Source organism: Oncorhynchus gorbuscha, linkage group LG17 (genome assembly GCF_021184085.1).
Source record: "Oncorhynchus gorbuscha isolate QuinsamMale2020 ecotype Even-year linkage group LG17, OgorEven_v1.0, whole genome shotgun sequence".
Classification (NCBI taxonomy): Eukaryota; Metazoa; Chordata; class Actinopteri; order Salmoniformes; family Salmonidae; genus Oncorhynchus; species Oncorhynchus gorbuscha.
Genome location: NC_060189.1, coordinates 48779334 through 48800059, shown reverse-complemented (window position 1 = coordinate 48800059; position 20726 = coordinate 48779334). Strand labels below are relative to the sequence as shown.

Below are 20726 nucleotides of genomic sequence, written 5' to 3'. Positions count from 1 at the left end.
TGAAGGAACAATCTGTAACTTTCACTTCCAGTCGAATGTGCTATCCCTGCACTCTTGTATACTGTGGCGGTGGGTCTCGCTCGGCAAATCTAACCAAAGGTTACCCACAGAATTGAAGTAATTCTGTAGCAGGTTCTGTACATTTGCCAAGATCCACTCCTAAAGTTTACTACAAACAAGGGCAGGGGAAACACTTTTAACCTCTGACTGTAAATGAAAGTAGCAGATCGGACCTTTAACAAATGATTTAGTTCAGGTCCATGGGAAAGAAGAATGTTATGGAGGTGGGGTGAAGATTATTTTGCTCCAGATGTTTCCTCCCTACATCTGCTGGCAGTCCCTGTGTAAGATACAGGTTGAAACATGGACAGCTGACTGCACATGTGGTGGTAGCTATTAGAGATATTCTCTTGTACTTTTGTGGCCCCCGAAAATGTGAACCACGTCATTGCGGTCTCTCGCTCTGCTGTGTGTGATTCTTGCTAGCTGTCACTCAAATGGCGAGGGGCTGAAGCTCATTGGCCGAAACTCGAATTGCTCGGGGGCTGGCCCACCTGGGGGTAAATGTAAGGAAAATGCCACTGTACAGCTTCCTGAAAACAGTCCCTTTCAACCTAGGGATTTTGTGGCTAATTGACATAAAATAGTAATTCTGCTCATAGATTATTTATGTACTGTATGTATGCATATTGACACATCCAGCCCAAAGTGGGAGGTTAAAAAAAGAATACAAATACTAGTTGCCAAAGTAGCAGAGCATAAATATGCATTCAGTTGGATAAATAAATGAAAGTTACAGACCAAACCTTTTAATAACTGATTGAGTTCAGGACTGTGCAAAATAAGAAAGTGGTACACTATACTTGACGGAAGGAACCCTATAAGGCCTGGTCAAAAATAGTGCACTAAAGGGGAATAGGGTGCCATTTGGGACCCTTCCTATAAATGAGAAGGCTACTGCTTGAATGCTACGTTATGCATTAGCTTGTTGGTAATTAGGCACTTGGTAACCTTGTCCATAGGCACAATTACAGAGGGAGCCGGCTGGTGGACAAGATGAGGCCCTCAGAGTCAAAGGGTTCTGTGATGCTGTTGGTGGTACTGTTAACCAGACCGTGGATACAATTGTACTTGTTTTCTTTAAAACACTTTATATCCATTTCATTTAGCTGACCAAGAGCGCCAGGTGGGTGGGGTTTGCACTTTTGGGACTATTCTGTTGTAGGGCAAGCTCAAATCAAGCGCACTTAAAGTATGTGAAATAAAACAAGTTCCTCTTTCACCAAGACCTGATGGTGATTTGAACATGTCTGTGTTAATGTTTTGTTCTTAATTCATTTGAATGGTGAGCAGACCAGGTGAAGAGTGTGAGCGTCTGTGACATGATGCTCACGTGTACAGACGACAATGATGGTGGTTTAAATCTGACATTTGAACATGCTTGTGTTGATGTTTGGTTTCATTAAAGTTGTTCTTGTTTTGCATGTTGATGCCAGGGTATGATGTTAGATGGTGGTAACAGCAGGCATGAGCATCTGCAATATTATGGTTTTGTGATGTAAATGTGATGTGGGATCTTAATTGTGAATTCTCCCTCTCTCCATCTGTGCTTTCTGAGATCCATTGCCTTAACCCATAGTGCACATAAACTCAGCAAAAAAAGAAATGTACTCTCACTGTCAACTGCATTTATTTTCAGCAAACTTAACATGTGTAAATATGTGTATGAACATAACAAGATTCAACAACTGAGACATAAACTGAACAAGTTCCACAGACATGTGACTAACAGAAATGGAATAATGTGTCCCTGAACAAAGGGGGGTCAGTATCTGGTGTGGCCACCAGCTGCATTAAGTACTGCAGGGCATCTCCTCCTCATGGACTGCACCAGATTTGCCAGGTCTTGCTGTGAGATGTTACCCAACTCTTCCACCAAGGCACCTGCAAGTTCCCGGACATTTCTGGGGGGAATGGTCCCAGTCGTGCTCAATGGGATTGAAAGCCAGGCTCTTCGCTGGCCATGGCAGAACACTGACATTCCTGTCTTGCAGGAAATTACGCACAGAACGAGCAGTATGGCTGGTCGCATTGTCATGCTGGAGGGTCATGATGAGCCTGCAGGAAGGGTAGCACATGAGGGAGGAGGATGTCTTCCCTATAACGCACAGCATTGAGATTGCCTGCAATGACAACAAGCTTAGTCCGATGATACTGTGACACACCGCCCCAGACCATGACGGACCCTCCACCTCCAAATCGATCCCGCTCCAGATTACAAGCCTCGGTGTTACGCTCATTCCTTTGACAATAAACTCGCATCTGACCATCACCCCTGGTGAGACAAAACCGCAACTCGTCAGTGAAGAGCACTTTTTGCCAGTCATGTCTGGTCCAGCGACGGTGGGTTTGTGCCCATTGGCAACGTTGATGCTGGTGATGTCTGGTGAGGACCTTCCTTACAACAGGCCTATTAGCCCTCAGTCCAGCTTCTCTTAGCCTATTGCAGATAGTCAGCACTGATGGAGGGATTGTGCGTTCCTGATGTAACTCAGGCAGTTGTTGCCATGCTGTACCTGTCCTGCAGGTGTGAAGACCGTATGTACCGATCCTGTGCAGGTGTTGTTACACGTGGTCTGCCACTAGGAGGACGATCAACTGTCCATCCTGTCTCCCTGTAGCGCTGTCTAGGCGTCTCACTGCATGGACATTGCAATTTATTGCCCTGGCAACATCTGCAGTCCTCATGCCTCCTTGCAGCATGCCTAAGGCACATTCACGCAGATGAGTAGGGACCCTGGGCATCTTTCTTTTGGTGTTTTTCAGAGTCAGTAGAAAGGCCGCTTTAGTGTCCTAAGTTTTCATAACTGTGACCTTAATTGCCTACCGTCTGTAAGCTGTTAGTGTCTTCACGACCGTTCCACAGGTGCATGTTCATTAATTGTTTATGGTTCAATGGGAAAGCATGGTAAACCGTGTTTAAACCCTTTACAGTGAAGTTTTGGGATTTTTACAAATTAGCTTAGAAAGACAGGGTCCTGAGAAAGAGACGTTTATTTTTGTTGTGTACATGCCTTTCTCATAACACTGCACTTTCCTTTTGAGATATTTATCAATTTATCCACCAATGACTGTGTTATAGATGTGTCTGTGTTTGTAATATTACATCTAAGTGACTCAGAGTTTAAAATGTATATTTTATGCTTTACATGGTCAGCCCTGCACCAGCCAGATTGTGTGTGTGTTTGAGTGTGCGTGTGTGTGCTGATGCTTGCATCTGTGGGTCGGTATTGCCAAAGGGCTTGAGTAAAGTTTCTGTTCTGGTCTAGCTCTTTAGTAGTGGATTATGAGGCCGAGAAATTGGTCAATATGTTCATTATCCAACCCCCTTGTTGGTTTGAACTTTTTCTCTTTACAAAAGCCATTAAAGTATGCCATGTGACAACAATGGGTTGGTGTGATTCATAGATAACGGTATGGTTTCGTGCACTATCATTTCTGAACTCCCTTTCTACTTCCAGTGGGTAGGTAGGTGTGTGTGCGTGCGTGCGTGCGTGTGTGTGTGTGCGTGCGTGCGAGCGTGCGTGTGTGTAGGCAATCTTTCTGATCTCCCACTCTGCTACTATTCATAAGAGTGGGAGTCATTCTGTCGAGGGAACGTGAGGTCCGAGGTCAGTTACATGAATGAGTGCAGGGCAGGTCATGTACGGCACATGAAACCCCTGAACGATGGAGAAGTGGCGTCAGAGAAGCACAAATCTGTCTGATGACCTCAAAAGCAAGTCACGAAGTGCTGTTGATGAACCTTCTCTGCCCCTTTGCAATCAAAGTACACGTTTAAGATACAGAGGTATTTACGAAAAATTCCATTTCAGTCCCGCCGCGACGGACAGGTGTGTCGACATTTACAATGCCTGCTAGGCTGCTATGTACATTCTATTCCAATTTTGGATTCACACATTGTGGTTGTTTCTGTTTGATGTCTATTCTGAACAAGTCCTCATAAACATGCAATTGCAGTGCTCCTCAGTGGAGCAGCGGTCTAAGGCACTGCATCTCAGTGCTCGAGGCATCACTACAGACCCTGGTTTGATTCCAGGCGGTATCACAACCGGCTGTGATTGGGAGTCCCATAGGGTGACGCACAATTGTCCCAGCGTCTTCCGGGTTAGGGTTTGACTGGAGTAGGCAGTCATTGTAAATAAGAATTTGTTCTTAACTGACTTGCCTGTATTTAAAAATAAAACAAATAAAACAGTGCCTACCCAGTGAACGTATAACGTTCTGAGAACTATATGTTTCTTAGACCTTGGTAAGAGCGTGGTTGTCCAATGGTTATTTTGGATACAACCTTCCCATAACCTTTCCTACAGTTAATAAACAATGTTCTTCTCAGGGAATTTCGGTACTTCTGCATAATATTTTTTTTCCAGTTTCCTCATGGTTCTATTTAAAGTCATGTTCACATAACGTTAAGACAACTTTCCATTAAAACCACAAGAAAACATTAGTAACGTTCAAAGAACATTATAAGAATATTTGTCATGTTTTGTCTTATATTGTGTTGTCATTTTGCTTTCCCTTCTGTTCGTTTCCCCCTGCTGGTCTTATTAGGTTCGTTCCCTTTTTCTCTCTCCCTCCCTCTCTCTCCTCTCTCTATCGTTCCGTTCCTGCTCCCAGCTGTTCCTCATTCTCCTACTCACTCATTTAGTCTTTCCACACCTGTTCCCTATCTTGCCCTCTGATTAGAGTCCCTATTTCTCCCCTTGTTTTCCGTTTCTGTCCTGTCGGATCCTTGTATATTGTTCGCCGTGCTGTGTCTTTGTCTCGCCCTGTCGTGTCTTGTTTCCCTCAGATGCTGCGTGTGAGCAGGTGTCTGAGTCTGCTACGGTCGGTGCCTTCCCGAGGCAACCTACAGTTTATGGTCGAGTCTCCAGTCTGTCCTCGTCACTACGAGTGGAATTAGTTTTTTATGTTTTGTTTTCTGCTCCGATTTGTCTAGGAGTATTGCCTATTTCCTTTACTGGAATAAAGACTCTGTTTTCGCCAAGTCGCTTTTGGGTCCTCATTCACCTGCATAACAATATTATTTAAAAACATGTATATTCCGTTCTTGGCATCAACAGAACACTCTCTGGCCTCTATCTTGTTAAGTGTGTTGAGGTGTGATGGCCATGCCCACTAACTGCCCACATTAATTGAATTTTAAAAAACATATACATTGGGGAGAACAATTATTTGATACACTACCGATTTTGCAGGTTTTTCTACTTACAAAGCATGTAGAGGTCTGTAATTTTTGCCATAGGTACACTTCAACTGTGAGAGACGGAATCTTTTCAAGTAATTTTATAAATTACTGTTACAAACAAACCAGTTAATTGCAATGAAACAAACCAGTTGATTGCAATGAAAGCAAACATGACTGGAAAAGTCACGTTTTGTGTGGGTTATTTACCCTCGAATGTGTCGTCGAAAAAGGAATGAGACGGAATTCACGACACAAGCGGTTCACAAAATGTTCCGTGTTAGGCTATAAAAACGGATTTGATCAAACAAAAGATCATTCATTGTGTAACAATGAGCATTGGGATTGCAAACAGACGAAGATCGTCAAAGGTAAATGATTTATTTTAATGCAGTTTGTGATTATGTTACGCCTGTGCTGGTTGAAATCGTTTTTTTATGGGGCTCTATCCTCAGATAATCGCATCTAATCTTTCGCTGTAAATCCTTTTAAAAATCTGACAACGCAGTTGGATTAGCAAGATTGTAGGCTTCCGATACATGTGAGACACTTGTATTTTCATGAATGTTTAATATGACTATTTATGTAGCGATCACCTTATGTTGTGGAATTTCATCCCACTACCGGGTTCCGTGCGCAGAGAGGTTAAGAATCCCTCCTGTTCTCCACTCATTACCTGTATTAACTGCACCTGTTTGAACTCATTACCTGTATAAAAGACACCTGTCCACACACTCAATCAAACAGACACCAACATTTCCACAATGGCCAAGATCAGAGAGCTGTGTAAGGACATCAGGGATAAAATTGTAGACCTGCACAAGACTGGGATGGGCTACAGGACAATAGGCAAGCAGCTTGGTGAGAAGGCAACAACTGTTGGCACAATTATTAGAAAATGGAAGAAGTTCAAGATGACGGTCAATCACACTCGATCTGGGGCTCCATGCAAGATCTCACCTCGTGGGGCATCAATGATCATGAGGAAGGTGAGGGATCAGCCCAGAACTACAGTGCAGGACCTGGACATTGACCTGAAGAGAGCTGGGACCACAGTCTCAAAGAAAACCATTAGTAACACACTACGCCGTCATGGATTAAAATCCTGCAGCACACGCAAGGTCCTCCTGCTCAAGCCAGCGCATGTCTAGGCCCGTCTGAAGTTTGCCAATGACCATATGGATGATCCAGAGGAGGAATGGGAGCAGGTCGTGTGGTCTGATGAGACACAAATAGAGTTTTTTGGTCTAAACTCTACTTGTCGTGTTTGGAGGAAGAAGAAGGATGAGTACAACCCCAAGAACACCATCCCAACCGTGAAGCATGGAGGTGGAAACATCATTCTTTGGGGATGCTTTTCTGCAAAGGGGACAGGACGACTGCACTGTATTGAGGGGAGGATGGATGGGGCCATGTATCGTGAGATCTTGGCGAACAACCTCCTTCCCTCAGTAAGAGCATTGAAGATGGGTTGTGGCTGGGTCTTCCAGCATGACAACGACCCGAAACACACAGCCAGGGCAACTAAGGAGTGGCTCTGTAAGAAGCATCTCAAGGTCCTGGAGTGGCCTAGCCTGTCTCCAGACCTGAACCCAATAGAAAATCTTTGTAGGGAGCTGAAAGTCCGTATTGCCCAGCGACAGCCCCAAAACCTGAAGGATCTGGGGAAGGTCTGTGTGGAGGAGTGGGCCAAAATCCCTGCTGCAGTGTGTGCAAACCTGGTCAAGAATGATCTCTGTAATTGCAAACAAAGGTTTCTGTACCAAATATTAAGTCTAAAATACTTATGTCATGCAATAAAATGCAAATGAATTACTTAAAAATCATACAATGAGATTTTCTGGATTTTTGTTTTAGATTCCGTCTCTCACAGTTGAAGTGTACTTATAATAACAATTATAGACCTCTACATGCTTTGTACAGGATCAGTTTGAATAGACTAAAATTAACAGCTTGTATGAGTTACAAAAACATTACATGGTAGCTCCATCCTGGTGATGCAGTCGACTAATTCTATGGATAGAGACCAGACAGTCATTGGTTTGAATCTCACTGACAACATGCCACAATTAAAATACATGTTTTTTCATGATTAATGTCCATGTATCCTATGTGTGCCTGGAGTTCAAAACAGTGTACCCAAACTAAGCTAGAAGTATTAATGAATGTTATTTAATTACCTTAAAATAACCTAGAATTTCCATTCTCAGAGCGTTAATAAAACCTCCCAGGAAAACTTTCAGGGAACCATAGAGAAACATTCTCAGAACTTCCATGCAACCTAAAAATGTACATTACCAGAACAGGTGAAATTTTCACTATCGTTCTCAGAACGTTTAGAAAACATTCTGTTTTAATGGTCAAGTAATGTATCGGAAACCAAAAACATATGTTCCCACAACGTCCAAGGAACCAAATGTACTAGCTGGGAAGTGAACGTCTTCAAATTGTTGCCTTAAAATAAAGTAAAACAAAATCTAAAAGGGATTACATTGCTTAGTTTTTTTTACACAACCTACTCCACACATTTAAAGTGAAAGAAATAACGAATAACGAGTGTGGAAACACATTTGGTTGCCATTGCAGCTGTGAATCATTTTGAATAATATTCTACCAACATTGCACAATTCTTATGGCAACATATGTCAATTTTTTGGGACAAAATTGTTCAAGCTCAGTAAATTTGCTTGGGAATCATTCAGAAGACTGGTTAATGAAGGAATTTTAAGCCTAGAGACAATTGAGAAATGGATTGTGTATGTGTGCCATTCAGAGGGTGAACGGGCAAGACAACATATGTACTGTATGTTCCTTTGAACGGTGTATGGTACTAGTAGGTGCCAAGCACACTGGTTTGTGTCAAGAATAACAACACTGCTGAGTTTTTCACACTCAACAGTTTCTTGTGTGTGTCAATAATGGTCACCTGCCTCCCGAGTGGTGCAGTGGTTTATGGCACTGCATCGCAGTGCTTTCTGTACCACTAGAGATTCTGGGTTCGAGTCCAGGCTCTGTCGCAGCCGCGAGACCCATGGGGCGGTGCACAATTGGCCCAAAGTCGTCCGGGTTAGGGGAGGGTTTGGCCGGCAGGGATGTCCTTGTCCCATCGTGCACCAGCGACTCCTGTGGCGGGCTGGGAGCAGTGCAAGCTGACACGGTCGCCAGATTCCTTGCAATTCCAATCCTGGAGTTCAAATGTACACTATATTGCGTACAAAAGGGTGTAATCCGTTGTGTAATCAGACAAGAGGTAACAGGTCCAGAGGAACAAGAGGTTCCTGTGTGCGATTGATCAGAGGTCATTCAAATGTACCAATAGGACTTTTAAGTATCTGAGCTGTCTATAACTGTGCCACCTCATTGCCATGGCAACAATTATATTTTTGTTCAGTACAGTGAAACATGTAACAACACAACAGTAAAACTTTATCAACAGATGAAATTAATTTATTAATTGGGACATTTTAACAGATTTCAGGACACAGCATTGTACAGTTTCTTGGCAATTTCTCGCATGGAATAGCCTTCATTTCTCAGAACAAGAATAGACTGACGAGTTTCAGAAGAAAGCATTTGTTTCTGGCCATTTTGAGCCGGTAGGCAAGTTCTCATTTGCAACTGGCCAAGATAAAGCATAGCAATTTGACACATACAACAACACATGGAATAAACAAAACTAGTCAATAATACAGTAGAACAAAAGAAAACAAAAAGTCTATATACAGTGAGTGCAAATGATGTAAGATAAGGGAGTTAAGGCAATAAATAGGCCATGATGGCGAAGTATTTACACTATAGCAATTAAAACACTGGAATGGTAGATGTGCAGAAGATGAATGTGCAAGTAGAGATACTGGGGTGCAAAGGAGCAAGATAAATAAATAAATACAGTATGGGGATGAGGTAGGTAGATAGATGGGCTATGTACAGGTGCAGTGATCTGTGAGCTGCTCTGTCAGCTGGTGCTTAAATCTAGTGAGGGAGATATGAGTCTCCAGCTTCAGAGATTTTTGCAGTTCGTTCCAGTCATTGGCAGCAGAGAACTGGAAGGAAAGACGACCAAAGGAAGAATTAGCTTTGGGGGTGACCAGTGAGATATACCTGCTGGAGCGCGTGCTACGAGTGGGTGCTGCTATGGTGACCAGTGAGCTGAGATAAGGTGGGTCTTTACCTAGCAGAGACTTGTAGATAACCTGTAACCAGTAGGTTTGGCGACGAGTATGAAGCGAGGGCCAACCAATGAGAGCGTACAGGGCGCAATGGTGGGTAGTGTATGGGGCTTTGGTGACAAAACGGATGGCACTGTGATAGACTGCATCCAGTTTGTTGAGTAGAGTGTTGGAGGTAATTTTATAGATGACATCACCGAAGTGGAGGATTGGTAGGATGGTCAGTTTTACGAGCGTATGTTTGGCAGCAGGAGTGAAGGATGCTTTGTTGCGATATAGGAAGCCAATTCAAGATTTAATTTTGGATTGGAGATGCTTAATGTGAGTCTGGAAGGAGAGTTTACAGTCTAACCAGACACCTAGGTATTTGTAGTTGTCCACGTATTCTAAGTCGGGGCCGTCCAAAGTAGTGATGCTGGACGGGCAAGCAGGTGCGGGCAGTGGTCGGTTGAATAGCATGCATTCAGTTTTACTTGCGTTTAAGAGCAGTTGGAGGCGACGGAAGGAGAGTTGTATGGCATTGAAGCTCGTCTGAAGGTTAGTTAACACAGTGTCCAAAGAGGGGCCAGAAGTATACAGAATGGTGTCGTCTGCGTAGAGGTGTATCAGAGAATCCCCAGCAGCAAGAGCAACATCATTGATGTATACAGAGAAGAGAGTCGGCTCGAGGATTGAACCCTGTGGCACCCCCATGGAGACTGCCAGAGGTCCAGACAACAGGCCCTCCAATTTGACACACTCAACTCTATCAGAGATGTAGTTGGTAAACTAGGTGAGGCAATCATTTGAGAAACCAAGGCTGTCGAGTCTGCCAATAAGAATGTGGTGATTGACAGAGTCGAAAGCCTTAGCCAGGTCGATGAATACGGCTGCACAGTAATGTCTCTTATCGATGACGGTTATGATGTCATTTAGGACCTTGAGGTTGGCTGAGGTGCAGCAGAAGCAGCTGTTGTTTCTTTCAGAATACACCAACCAACTTTGGATTTTTTCACCACTTACCAAGGTCTTCCTGAAATACTGATGGTGGCAACTTCTTCCATCACTCTCATTCCTTGGGAAAACAAAGTTAGGTGGTACCTCACATGGTCCTCTGCAAACTAGTTGTGTCCGAATTCATGTAGTTAGATTACATCAGTCAGAACTAAAGGCCAGTCAGCAGGGTCTGTAGACAGTGGTTCTTGCTCAGCAGCAGGATTTGGTGGGGGATTCTGCAACAGGTATTTCTAATGGAGAGCATGTGGGCATTAGTTGACGTTATTCACAGCATTTCTAGTTGTGGAACATCCCACACACATACCCAGTAAGAATAAAATCATCATTGTTATCCACAGTATGGAAACTTAAAACTTTGCAAAAGGGAAATAATTTATTTTGTTTATGTTACACAGGGATGCACACACACGCGCACACACACACACACACACACACACACACACACACACACACACACACACACACACACACACACACACACACACACACACACACACACACACACACACACACACACACACACACACACACACACACACACACACACACACACACACACAAAGAATCCTGAAGAGGTCTGTGTGGCTGAGGAGGTAGATGGCTCCTCATCCTGGCTAGTGCCAGAGGGTGCTCCAAAATAAGTGCCCCTGAATTTGCATTGAAATACTGTCTGACACCCTAAATACATTTGTTGGGCAATTAAATATACGTCATTATGCACAATTTATCAAACTTTCAGAATAGGAACCAAATGAACCATACTACCTCATTGGCTAATTCTAGGCAAAAGACAGCTCAAAAGACTCAATATATCACAAAAGATACAAAATATCAGCATAATATAGACATATTTTAAGTTAGCCTACAGCATTGGAAATTCCCCTGACTGAGCTCAGGACCGAGTCAATACAATCACAGGACACCTTTATATTGTCAGCCCAATGAAAGTTAACCAAATCAATAATGTGCTAGTTTGATTGTAATCGTTTTGCTGCAGGCTACACACATTATCATGATAAAACTGTGTGAAATTATCTCCAATGTTGTGGAAGCTAGTTGGACAGAAAACTGAATATTGTCAAACCTATGTGTAATAGCATAGCAAGCAACGTAGCAACACAGGCTAACAAACATAAGTGTTATACTAGCCTCTTTCATTACATGCATAATATTATACTCATAAAGAGATGGCATAGCTGCATAGCTTTTATCTTTTGCACGTTTCTCCTCTTCTTCTTTCCTCTTTTTCCTAAACTGGGCATCTGATGGCTTAGACCGTTTCTTATCCATTTGTGTTGATTTGGCACTGGAGCATCAATACATTACCCATCCCCCAACCCTGTCAACCAAGAGTCAAGACTACATTACCCATCCCCCAACACTGTCAACCAAGAGTCAAGACTACATTACCCATCCCCCAACACTGTCAACCAAGAGTCAAGACTAAACCAATTCACCTTGGTGGTGTGCAGACTGGTTTTATATTATTCTTAACGATTCCACACAAACCAGAAAAAAATGCAACAATATGTCTGTGAAACTATATATTCACAGTATTATGAATGAATTGTGTTTTATTTGGTAGCATTTCTTCGTGTGACTGATTTTTCTTATTGCATTAGTACTGTACAAAGTTAGAGGTACGCTATTTGATAGATTCCCCCGCTCCCCCTACCTCAGGCTTCCAGTGGGGAGAACTGAGGTCAACTTACCCACGCCCACCTCCCCATCTCGTACTTCTGAGTGGGAGACCTTCCCAGGCAGTAGCCTGCCAAGCTCACAAACTAGAATCAGGACGCCCACTCTGACAAGTTTAATTGACCCACAGTCCAACACGGTGACATTATATCCTTGACGTGATGTGCAAATGATTGATAGAAAACCGATCGTGCAAATGATCGATAGAAAACCAATCGCGCAAATGTCACCATTCCCCAAAAAATTGTGCGGGCGCCCCGTGCTGCCCCTGTCAAGATGCCGCCCTGGGCGGCTGCCCATGTCGCCCATACCTAAATCCGCCACGGGTTCCAACCAGAAATACAACTTTGCCACTGTTCATCGTTCTCTTCTATCTCTTGTCCAAGGTTAATGATGCAGTGTGTCCACTTCCAAGTCAACCATTTAGCAAATCAGCTTGTGTGGCCTTGGACAGTGACAGCCTGAAAACACTATACATTTTTTACTAAACTGACAAGACCTCGTATCAATCTCTCAGATCACTCTCGCACGCACACGGACACATAGTTAGATTACATTTATTTGGCAAACCTGGGGAAGAAGGGCATTGATGTGGCATAATATAAAAAACATTTGATTTATTGTGTGATTGATGTTTCGGTTCAGGCAGTAACCTTAGATGACCTACATGTTGACATGATGATCGACATGTCCACACGTCATGTAACCACAGGGAAAATAAATCAGTGAGGTGTGCCCCATCAAATAATGTTTTTTTTCTCCTTATGTTCAAACTCTGAATACCAAAGAGATTATTTAAAAAAGACACACCAGTGCAGCACCCTCAAATAGATAGAAGGGAAGGCTCTGATAAATAGACATTTCCGCTCACCTGCCATCGATTTGTTTTTAGCCAATGACAACGCATCACTTTATGAATATTCAGTCAACGTTGCATCAATAACCACGCCCCTTTTCAGCAGGAGAAAGGAAGCTGCTTTTTCGACCTGGCTGAAAATCTTCCCCTAGAAAGGTACATTTCGAAAGCATTCCCCTTGACTGTTGTTTTATATTACATGTTTTTAATGGCTACTGAGATACTTAAACCCATGGAACGCAAATGCATTATGTAATTACTTGCTGCAATCTAACGTTATAGCTATTCACCTAGCTAGATAACGTTAGCTAGCAAGCCTGTTTCACACCGAATGCAAACCAGTCAGCAAACAGCTAGCGTTCTTGCTAAGTAGAGATTAACTAGCTATGAAATGCGCAGTGACCACCGAAGTCGTTGCAATTACAAGTTAGGTCACCCGCTAACTAGCTTTGTTTCTGTTAATTGGACTTTGTCTGAAGCGAGATGTCATCTCGTCGACCTTTGGTTCGGTAACTAGTTAGCTTAGCTACCTAGCCAACGTTAGTACTGTCGTTTGACGATAGGCTAGGACCCGATGAGGTACTGACGTAATGTGCAAAGTTGCCCGCTAAGCCGATGTGGAGAACAGGCACGGTTGTGACACATGTTTGAAACCAGCTGTGCCTGTTCGATTACTAGCTAGCTGGGTAACCTAAGGTCTGGGTCGTTAAGCCATATTTGCAAACGTCAGTGATCCACTGACAACATCATGACAGCCTGGTCCAAATCTGTACGAGGTAAACAACACCTCAAATCATTGTCATGCCAAACCCAATTGGCCATACAGAACGTTCAACATGACTTGCATAGCACACAATGTATTCAGGACCAGGCTAGACTGACCGTGTTGTTGATGAATGATGAATGTCATGCATGAGGAACATAACACCATTACTTTCTCTTCCTAGCTCTCAGGGGCCCAGCCCACCAGGAAAGCTGTATAAGCACAGGGTCGACGGGACGGACGGAAGCGGTGCGCCGTCGTACGGGGAGGTCCGTAGTGACAGCGCGATGAGCTACAAACCCATCGCCCCTGCTCCGTCCGGCTCCAACCACACCCCGCCAGGTTTCTGCCAACTGTCAATTGGTTCTTTGGTATCCACTATTATTGCTATCAAGGATGTATAGAAATTTAATTTCTATTTCTATAGATACACCCTCTACACTACCCATTGTTGGTTTGGTTTTCACCCATCTTACTGAACTCAACCCTACCACAGTGCAGTGGATCCCATTCAATAGATAAGACTAGCGGCCCTATTCCTGTGACCTGCCCAGGGACCTGCCCAGGGACCTGCCCAGGGAACACACTACACATCAGCAACCAACCTGAGTGTCATATACTACCAACCATAATGTAACAATCCCTCTCACCTGAGAATTATTTATTTTAATTTTACCTTTATTTAACTAGGCAAGTCAGTTAAGAACAAAATCTTATTTTCAATGACGGCCTAGGAACAGTGGGTTAACTGCAGGGGCAGAACGACAGAGTTTTAGCTTGTCAGCTCAGGGATTCGATCTTGCAACCTTTTGGTTACTAGTCCAACGCTCTAACCACTAGGCTACCTGCCGCCCCAGAATGAATGCGCCACCGATGCCACGCAGCATTTATGCCCCTGCCTTCCATTTTAAAGATGATAACTAGTCATAGGGCGCTTCAGTGCGTCTGAATTCTGTCTTTCCTCTGCCTAGGCTCCAGTGTGCCCTCTCCCTCACTCCCCTCCAACTTCAGACCAGCGTTCAGTGATTTCGGCCCGCCGTCGATGGGCTTCGTTCAGGTAGGACAGACCCTCATCTCTAACTGCTTTAACTAATGCCTATGATACTTTAGAGTCATGTTAAATATGTTATGTTATTCAGGGTATTTTATCAAACTTTATTGGTCACATATGCATGGTTAGCAGATGCTAATGCGAGTGTAGCGAAATGCTTGTGCTTCTAGTTCTGACAATGCAGTAATATCTAATAAATTCGCAACAGCCTTATACACACAAATGTAAGGGATGAATAAGGATATGTTCAAATAAATATATGGATGAGCGATGGCCGTGCGGCATAGGCAAGATGCAGTAGATGGTATAGAGCAGTATATACATATGTGATGAGTAATATATGATATGTAAACATTAAAGTGGTGTTATTTAAAGTGACTAGTGATACCTTTGAGTCCATTTACTAAAGTGGCCAGAGAGGGAGGCTGCTGACAACATACAGACTCATATGTTAGTTATGGCTGTTTAACAGTCTGATGGCCTTGAGATAGCTGTTTTTGTCTCTCAGTCCCAGCTTTGATGCACCTGTACTGACATTGAGTTCTGGATGATAGCAGTGTGAACAGGCAGTAGCTCAGGTGGTTGTTGTCGATGATCTTTTTGGCCTGTGACATCGGATGCTGTAGGTGTCCTGGAGGGCAGGTAGTTTTCCCCCGGTGGTGCGTTGTGCAGACCTATCCTCTAGAGAGCCTTGCGGTTGAGGGCAGTGCAATTGCCGTACCAGGCGGTGATCTCGATTGTGCATCTGTAAAAGTTTGAGGGTTTTAGGTGACAAGCCAAATTTCTTCAGCCTCCTGAGGATGAAGAGGTGCTGTTGCGCCTTCACCATGCTGTCTTTGTGTGTTTCCTACCTTCACCACCTGGGGGCGGCCCGTCGGAAAGTCCAGGACCCTGTTGCACAGGGCGGGGTCGAGACCCAGGGTCTCGAGCTTAATGACGAGTTTGGAGGGTACTATGGTATTAAATGCTGAGCTGTAGTCAATGAACAGCATTCTTCCATAGATATTCCTCTTGTCCAGGTGTGATAGGGCAGTGTGCCGTGTGATGGCGATTGCATCGTCAGTGGATCTATTGGGGCCATAAGCAAATTGGAGTGGGTCTAGGGTGTCCGGTAGGGTGGAGGTGATGTGCTCCTTGACTAGTCTCTCAAAGCACTTCGTGATTACAGAAGTGAGTGCAATGGGGCGATTGTCGTTTAGTTACCTTAGCTTTCTTGGGAACAGCAACAATGGTGGCCATCTTGAAGCATGTGGTCACAGCAGACTGGGGATAGGGATTGATTGAATATGTCCGTTAAAAACCAGCTGGTCTGCGCATGCTCTGAGGACGCGGCTAGGGATGCCGTCTGGGCCGGCAGCCCTGCGAGGGTTAACCCGTTTAAATGTTTTACTCACGTTGGCCACGGAGGAGGAGAACCCACAGGCTTTGGTAGCGGGCCGTGTCAGAGGCACTGTATTGTTCTCAAAGCAAGCAAAGAAGTTGTTTAATTTATCTGGGAGCAAGATGTTGATGTCCCCAACGGGGCTGGTTTTCTTTTTGTAATCTGTGACCCTGCCACATACGTCTCGTGTTTGAGCCGTTGAATTGCGACTACTTTGTGTCTATACTGATGCTTTGCTTGTTTGATTGCCTTGCGGAGGGAATAGCTGCACTGTTTGTGTTCGGTCATGTTTCCAGTCGTCTTGCCATGATTAAAAGCGGTGATTAACGCTTTCAGTTTTGCGCAGATGCTGCCATCAATCCACAGTTTCTGGTGAGGAAATGTTTTAAGTCACAGTGGGTACGACATCTCAAATGCACTTGCCAATAAACTCGCTCACAGAGTCGGCGTATACATCAGTGTTGTTGTCTGAGGCCATCTGGAACATATCCCAGTCCACGTGATCGAAGCAATCCTGAAGCACCGAGTCCGATTGATCAGACACGCGTTGTATTGACCGGAACACGGGCGTTTCCTGTTTTAGTTTCTGTGTATAGGCTGGGAGCAACAAAATGGAGTCATGGACAGATTTGCCAAAGGCAGGGGGGGGGGGGCTTTGTATGCATCGCGTAAAGTTAGTAGCAATGATCCAGAATGCTAGCAGCCCGTGTTCCGCATTCGATATGCTGATAGAATTTAGAAAGTCTTGTTCTCAGGTTGGCTTTGATAAAATCCCCAGCTCCAATAAATGCAGCCTCGGGATGTATGGTTTCCAGTTTACATTGAGTCCAGGGAAGTTCTTTCAGGGCCGACAAGGTATCTGCTTGGGGGGATATACACGGCTGTGACTCTAATCAATAGGGTCCAGGTATCACTAACAACAAATACAAAGCAGATCATTACTGGTCGATTGAATTAAAATAGATTTGTTGGCGAGTTTTGATTTGTATAACTGTCACTTCGTCATGGCAATTATCCCCCTGTATCTCTACTCTTCTGTACGATATAAAGGGACTGTATCTTGGTCAGGATCAATTGGGATTTCTAGTTGTTTTTGCTGTCTTCCAGCATATGACCTTTGTCTCGTATCCCCCCTCTCTCACACACACACACGCAGCCAGTGAAAGTGTCTCAGGGCTCAACCTACAGCGAGCTGCTGTCAGTTATCGAGGAGATGAGTCGCGAGATCCGCCCCACCTACGCCGGGAGCAAGAGCGCCATGGAGAGGCTAAAGAGAGGTACTGCAGCCCGATCAGCTAAAAGCCACAAATATCCACAAAGCTTGGAGCAAAGGTTGTGGTTGTATTGACAGGGTGTTTATCAGTACTCCAGAGAGCTTACTTTCCTTTTCCTGAACCACGCTGCACATACCCAGCAAGCAGACAGTAAGCACTTGAATATTATATGCATAAACACAGCAACAAGAAATTAACATAAGGCAGTGGATGAAAGCAATGATCAACATTGCATGGCAGCAGCAAAAATAGATCATAATAAAAGCCAAACTGTATATGTTAAGGCTTTCGGGCATTCGATAAAACCATCACCGAGCTCAGTCATCCAGTCAATCAATCATCAAAAAGTTTAAATCCACCAAGTTCAATTAGCAAAATAGCCAGTCCAATCAGACATTGTCCTTTTAAATCCAAAGATGCCTAAATTAGGCTCAGTTCAGTTCAAATAATATTATGCTATGCACAAAATGAGAAATGGGCAATTTGATGACTCCGATTTCACTTTAAAAAGGATACCAAAATTGTTAAACTTTGAAATCAGTGGTCTTTGTTTGGCATACATTTTTAAAGTGAAAAATCGGAGTCTTGTCATAATTACATTACTGTGGAATTGCCCAAATGCAGGACACACAACTAGTACTTGGTGATTAAATGTAGTCCCAAGGAAAATGTTTCTCTCATGAATAATTACTGCCGTAAATACTTTTCAATGAACCAAACAAACATTTCACCCATGCTTCTCACACCACGGCCATTTGGCTCTCGACTCACATGGTTATCTGGGATCCTTGGGATGTCCCTAACCTTAACACATTTCAACTTCGATGGGGTGACAGAGTTAGAGTCCCAAGGATCCCATCCCATAGGCCTATTTACTCCATATGAGTTTACTTGGAAATACATGGATTTCAATTCACATTAAGGTTCAATGAGGAGACTGTATTTTCCTCCACACATGAAGTAAAAGTTCTAAATCCCAACTTGTGATGTTGTTCATCTGTCTTCTAGGTATCATTCACGCGAGGGCGCTGGTCAGGGAGTGTCTGGCGGAGACGGAGAGGAGCGCTCGCACATAACCCTTTGCAGAATCCCTCCACCCCCCTCTTGTCTTTGTATAGGCCTCATCTATGTGTCCCGTCTTTGTTATCCTGACTTTTTGTCTCTATTGCTCCACTGAACCTGTAACCTTTTTCCCCATATAGTTTCTCACACCGCCTATGGGGTGTGTTCAGAATGTGTAACACATTTTGCAGTCGTAGGACAGTTCGCTCTCAGAACATTCTGTAGCTTATTTCAGTTTCATAGGCATCGCGAGGGGCTGGTAGATATTTTCTCATTTTGGTTGTCCTGTTCAGTGGGGGTGAGGTGATAGTGCTGTAAAATATTTGATAGATTTTTGAAAACTATGCCACAATGAAATGAGGTTGATACTCTGACTTTCTCTCTTAGCTGCTATACTGACGCCACTCTACATCGAAAGGGTTAATTCCACATTGTTTTATAGTAAGCAACACTTAAGCCTTGTTCGCATTGCAGGCCTTAATGCTCAAATCAGCTTTGTTTTTCCAATCCGTTTTGGGTTAATTCACTTTCCAAACGGCAAGTGACCAAATTTGGATTTGTGTGTGTTCAGACGGCAGTCATTTGTTGACATGGGTATGCTACTTGTCATAGTAATGACGAATGTGTGCGTTCCTTCTTCCTATCACTCAGAAGTTATGTAGCAAGCTAAGGTGACAATGCCTGCAATGGATGTTCCCCAGTTTGCTTTGAATGTTTGAAATCAGTGAAAAAAATCACACTTTTAAAGCCGCCAAAGGATAAGGCAATCAAATTTTCAAAACAAGTGTTTGGCTAGCCACGGCAGTCAACTAACGAGGTAGCTGTTTATCCTTCTAGCACATTCACTAATTTGTTTGTAAACAACAAGCTAGTTAGTTACCACATATTCTTGCCACACCACGGTGGTTTGAAGTCATCCTATTCCATGTGTTTTTTGGCTGTTCAGACTGCAGGAAAAATAACATTTGAATCAGATATGCAAAAAAAATGTATTTGATGTGAACAAGGCTTAACAGCATCTTGAAAATATCCCATTCTGTTCCACATGCTTCCACCCTACACACATTTTCTGCTGTGATGGCACCCTCTATCTGCCACATACAGTCAAGCTTTCCTTGCCCTTCATCCTCCACCCAATTAACTATTACCTCCTCCCTACACACCTGAAATCAGTTTTGTTAGTATGGCAATTTTGTAAACTCAATTTTTGCAGTTCTGTACTTGAATTGAATGAAATTAAAAGTTAGAAAAGTTTTCCAATTAAAAAAGCGAGTGTTTTTCATTTGTATCTAGTGCACAGGAGGTTGGTGGCACCTTAATTGGGGAGGTATAGGGATAGTATCAAACATGATTATGGGATAGTATCAAACATGATTTCCATGCATTTTGTTTTTTCTGTTCCAGCCATTTATCAGCTGTCCTCCCCTCAGCTTTCTGATGTAGTGCCAATAGAAAGTCTACACACCCTTGAACTTTTTACATTTGGTTGTCAGTGCCTCAGTTTTTCATTTAAATAAGGACCCCCCCCACTTATCTACACAACATACTCCACATTTAAGGAACATTTTTGTGTGAAGAAAAATGTCTCCACCCAAGTTAATACTTGGTGAAGCATATTTGGCAGCAGTTAAAGCTGTGAGCCTGTTGGTATAGGTCTCTACCATCTTTGCACACCTAGGTTTGACAATTCTTAACAACTGTTCAAGTTCATGGACAGAAATCTTCAAGTTATGCCACAAATTTTAGATTGGATTTAGGTCGGGGCTCTGACTGGGCCAGTTGAGGACTTTACCTTGTTATTCCTTAGCCACTCCACAGTAGCTTTGGCTATGGGCTTCAGGTCGTTGTCATGCTGAAAGGTGAACTTCCGTCCCAGTTTCAGCTGGTTTTCCTCAAGGACTTTTCTGTACATAGTTTCCCTTCGTTTTCTATTATATCCTGATAAGTCCCTGGTGATGAGAAATATCCCCACATGATGCTGCGCAAAATGTAACACTTGGCATTTCAGCCAAAAAGTAGAATTTGTTTAGTCAGACCACAAAACCTTTTGCTACAGAATCTCCTGAGTGTTTTTTCCATACTTAAAACGGTTCATGGTGGGCTTCCTTGCCACCCTACATCACATATTTGTGGAAGGCTTGAGTAAATCACAAGCACACTGACCAGTCTTGGCCGTAAGTCTGCTGCTCTTTCAAAGTTGCCATCAGACTCTTGGTAGCCCCTGCTCA

General features: G+C 43.5%; 1 protein-coding gene across 1 annotated transcript; it reads left to right on the top strand.

Moving 5' to 3' along the window:
- The first annotated feature begins 12993 nt into the window (after positions 1 to 12993).
- LOC124002090 (cyclin-dependent kinase 2-associated protein 2-like) lies at positions 12994 to 19766 on the top strand. Its single transcript, XM_046309357.1, has 5 exons — positions 12994 to 13123; positions 13915 to 14072; positions 14702 to 14787; positions 17319 to 17439; positions 18445 to 19766. Exons 2-5 carry the CDS (start codon positions 14018 to 14020, stop codon positions 18510 to 18512), a joined length of 330 nt encoding a protein of 109 aa, XP_046165313.1. The 5' UTR covers positions 12994 to 13123; positions 13915 to 14017; the 3' UTR covers positions 18513 to 19766.
- The last annotated feature ends 960 nt before the right edge of the window (positions 19767 to 20726 follow it).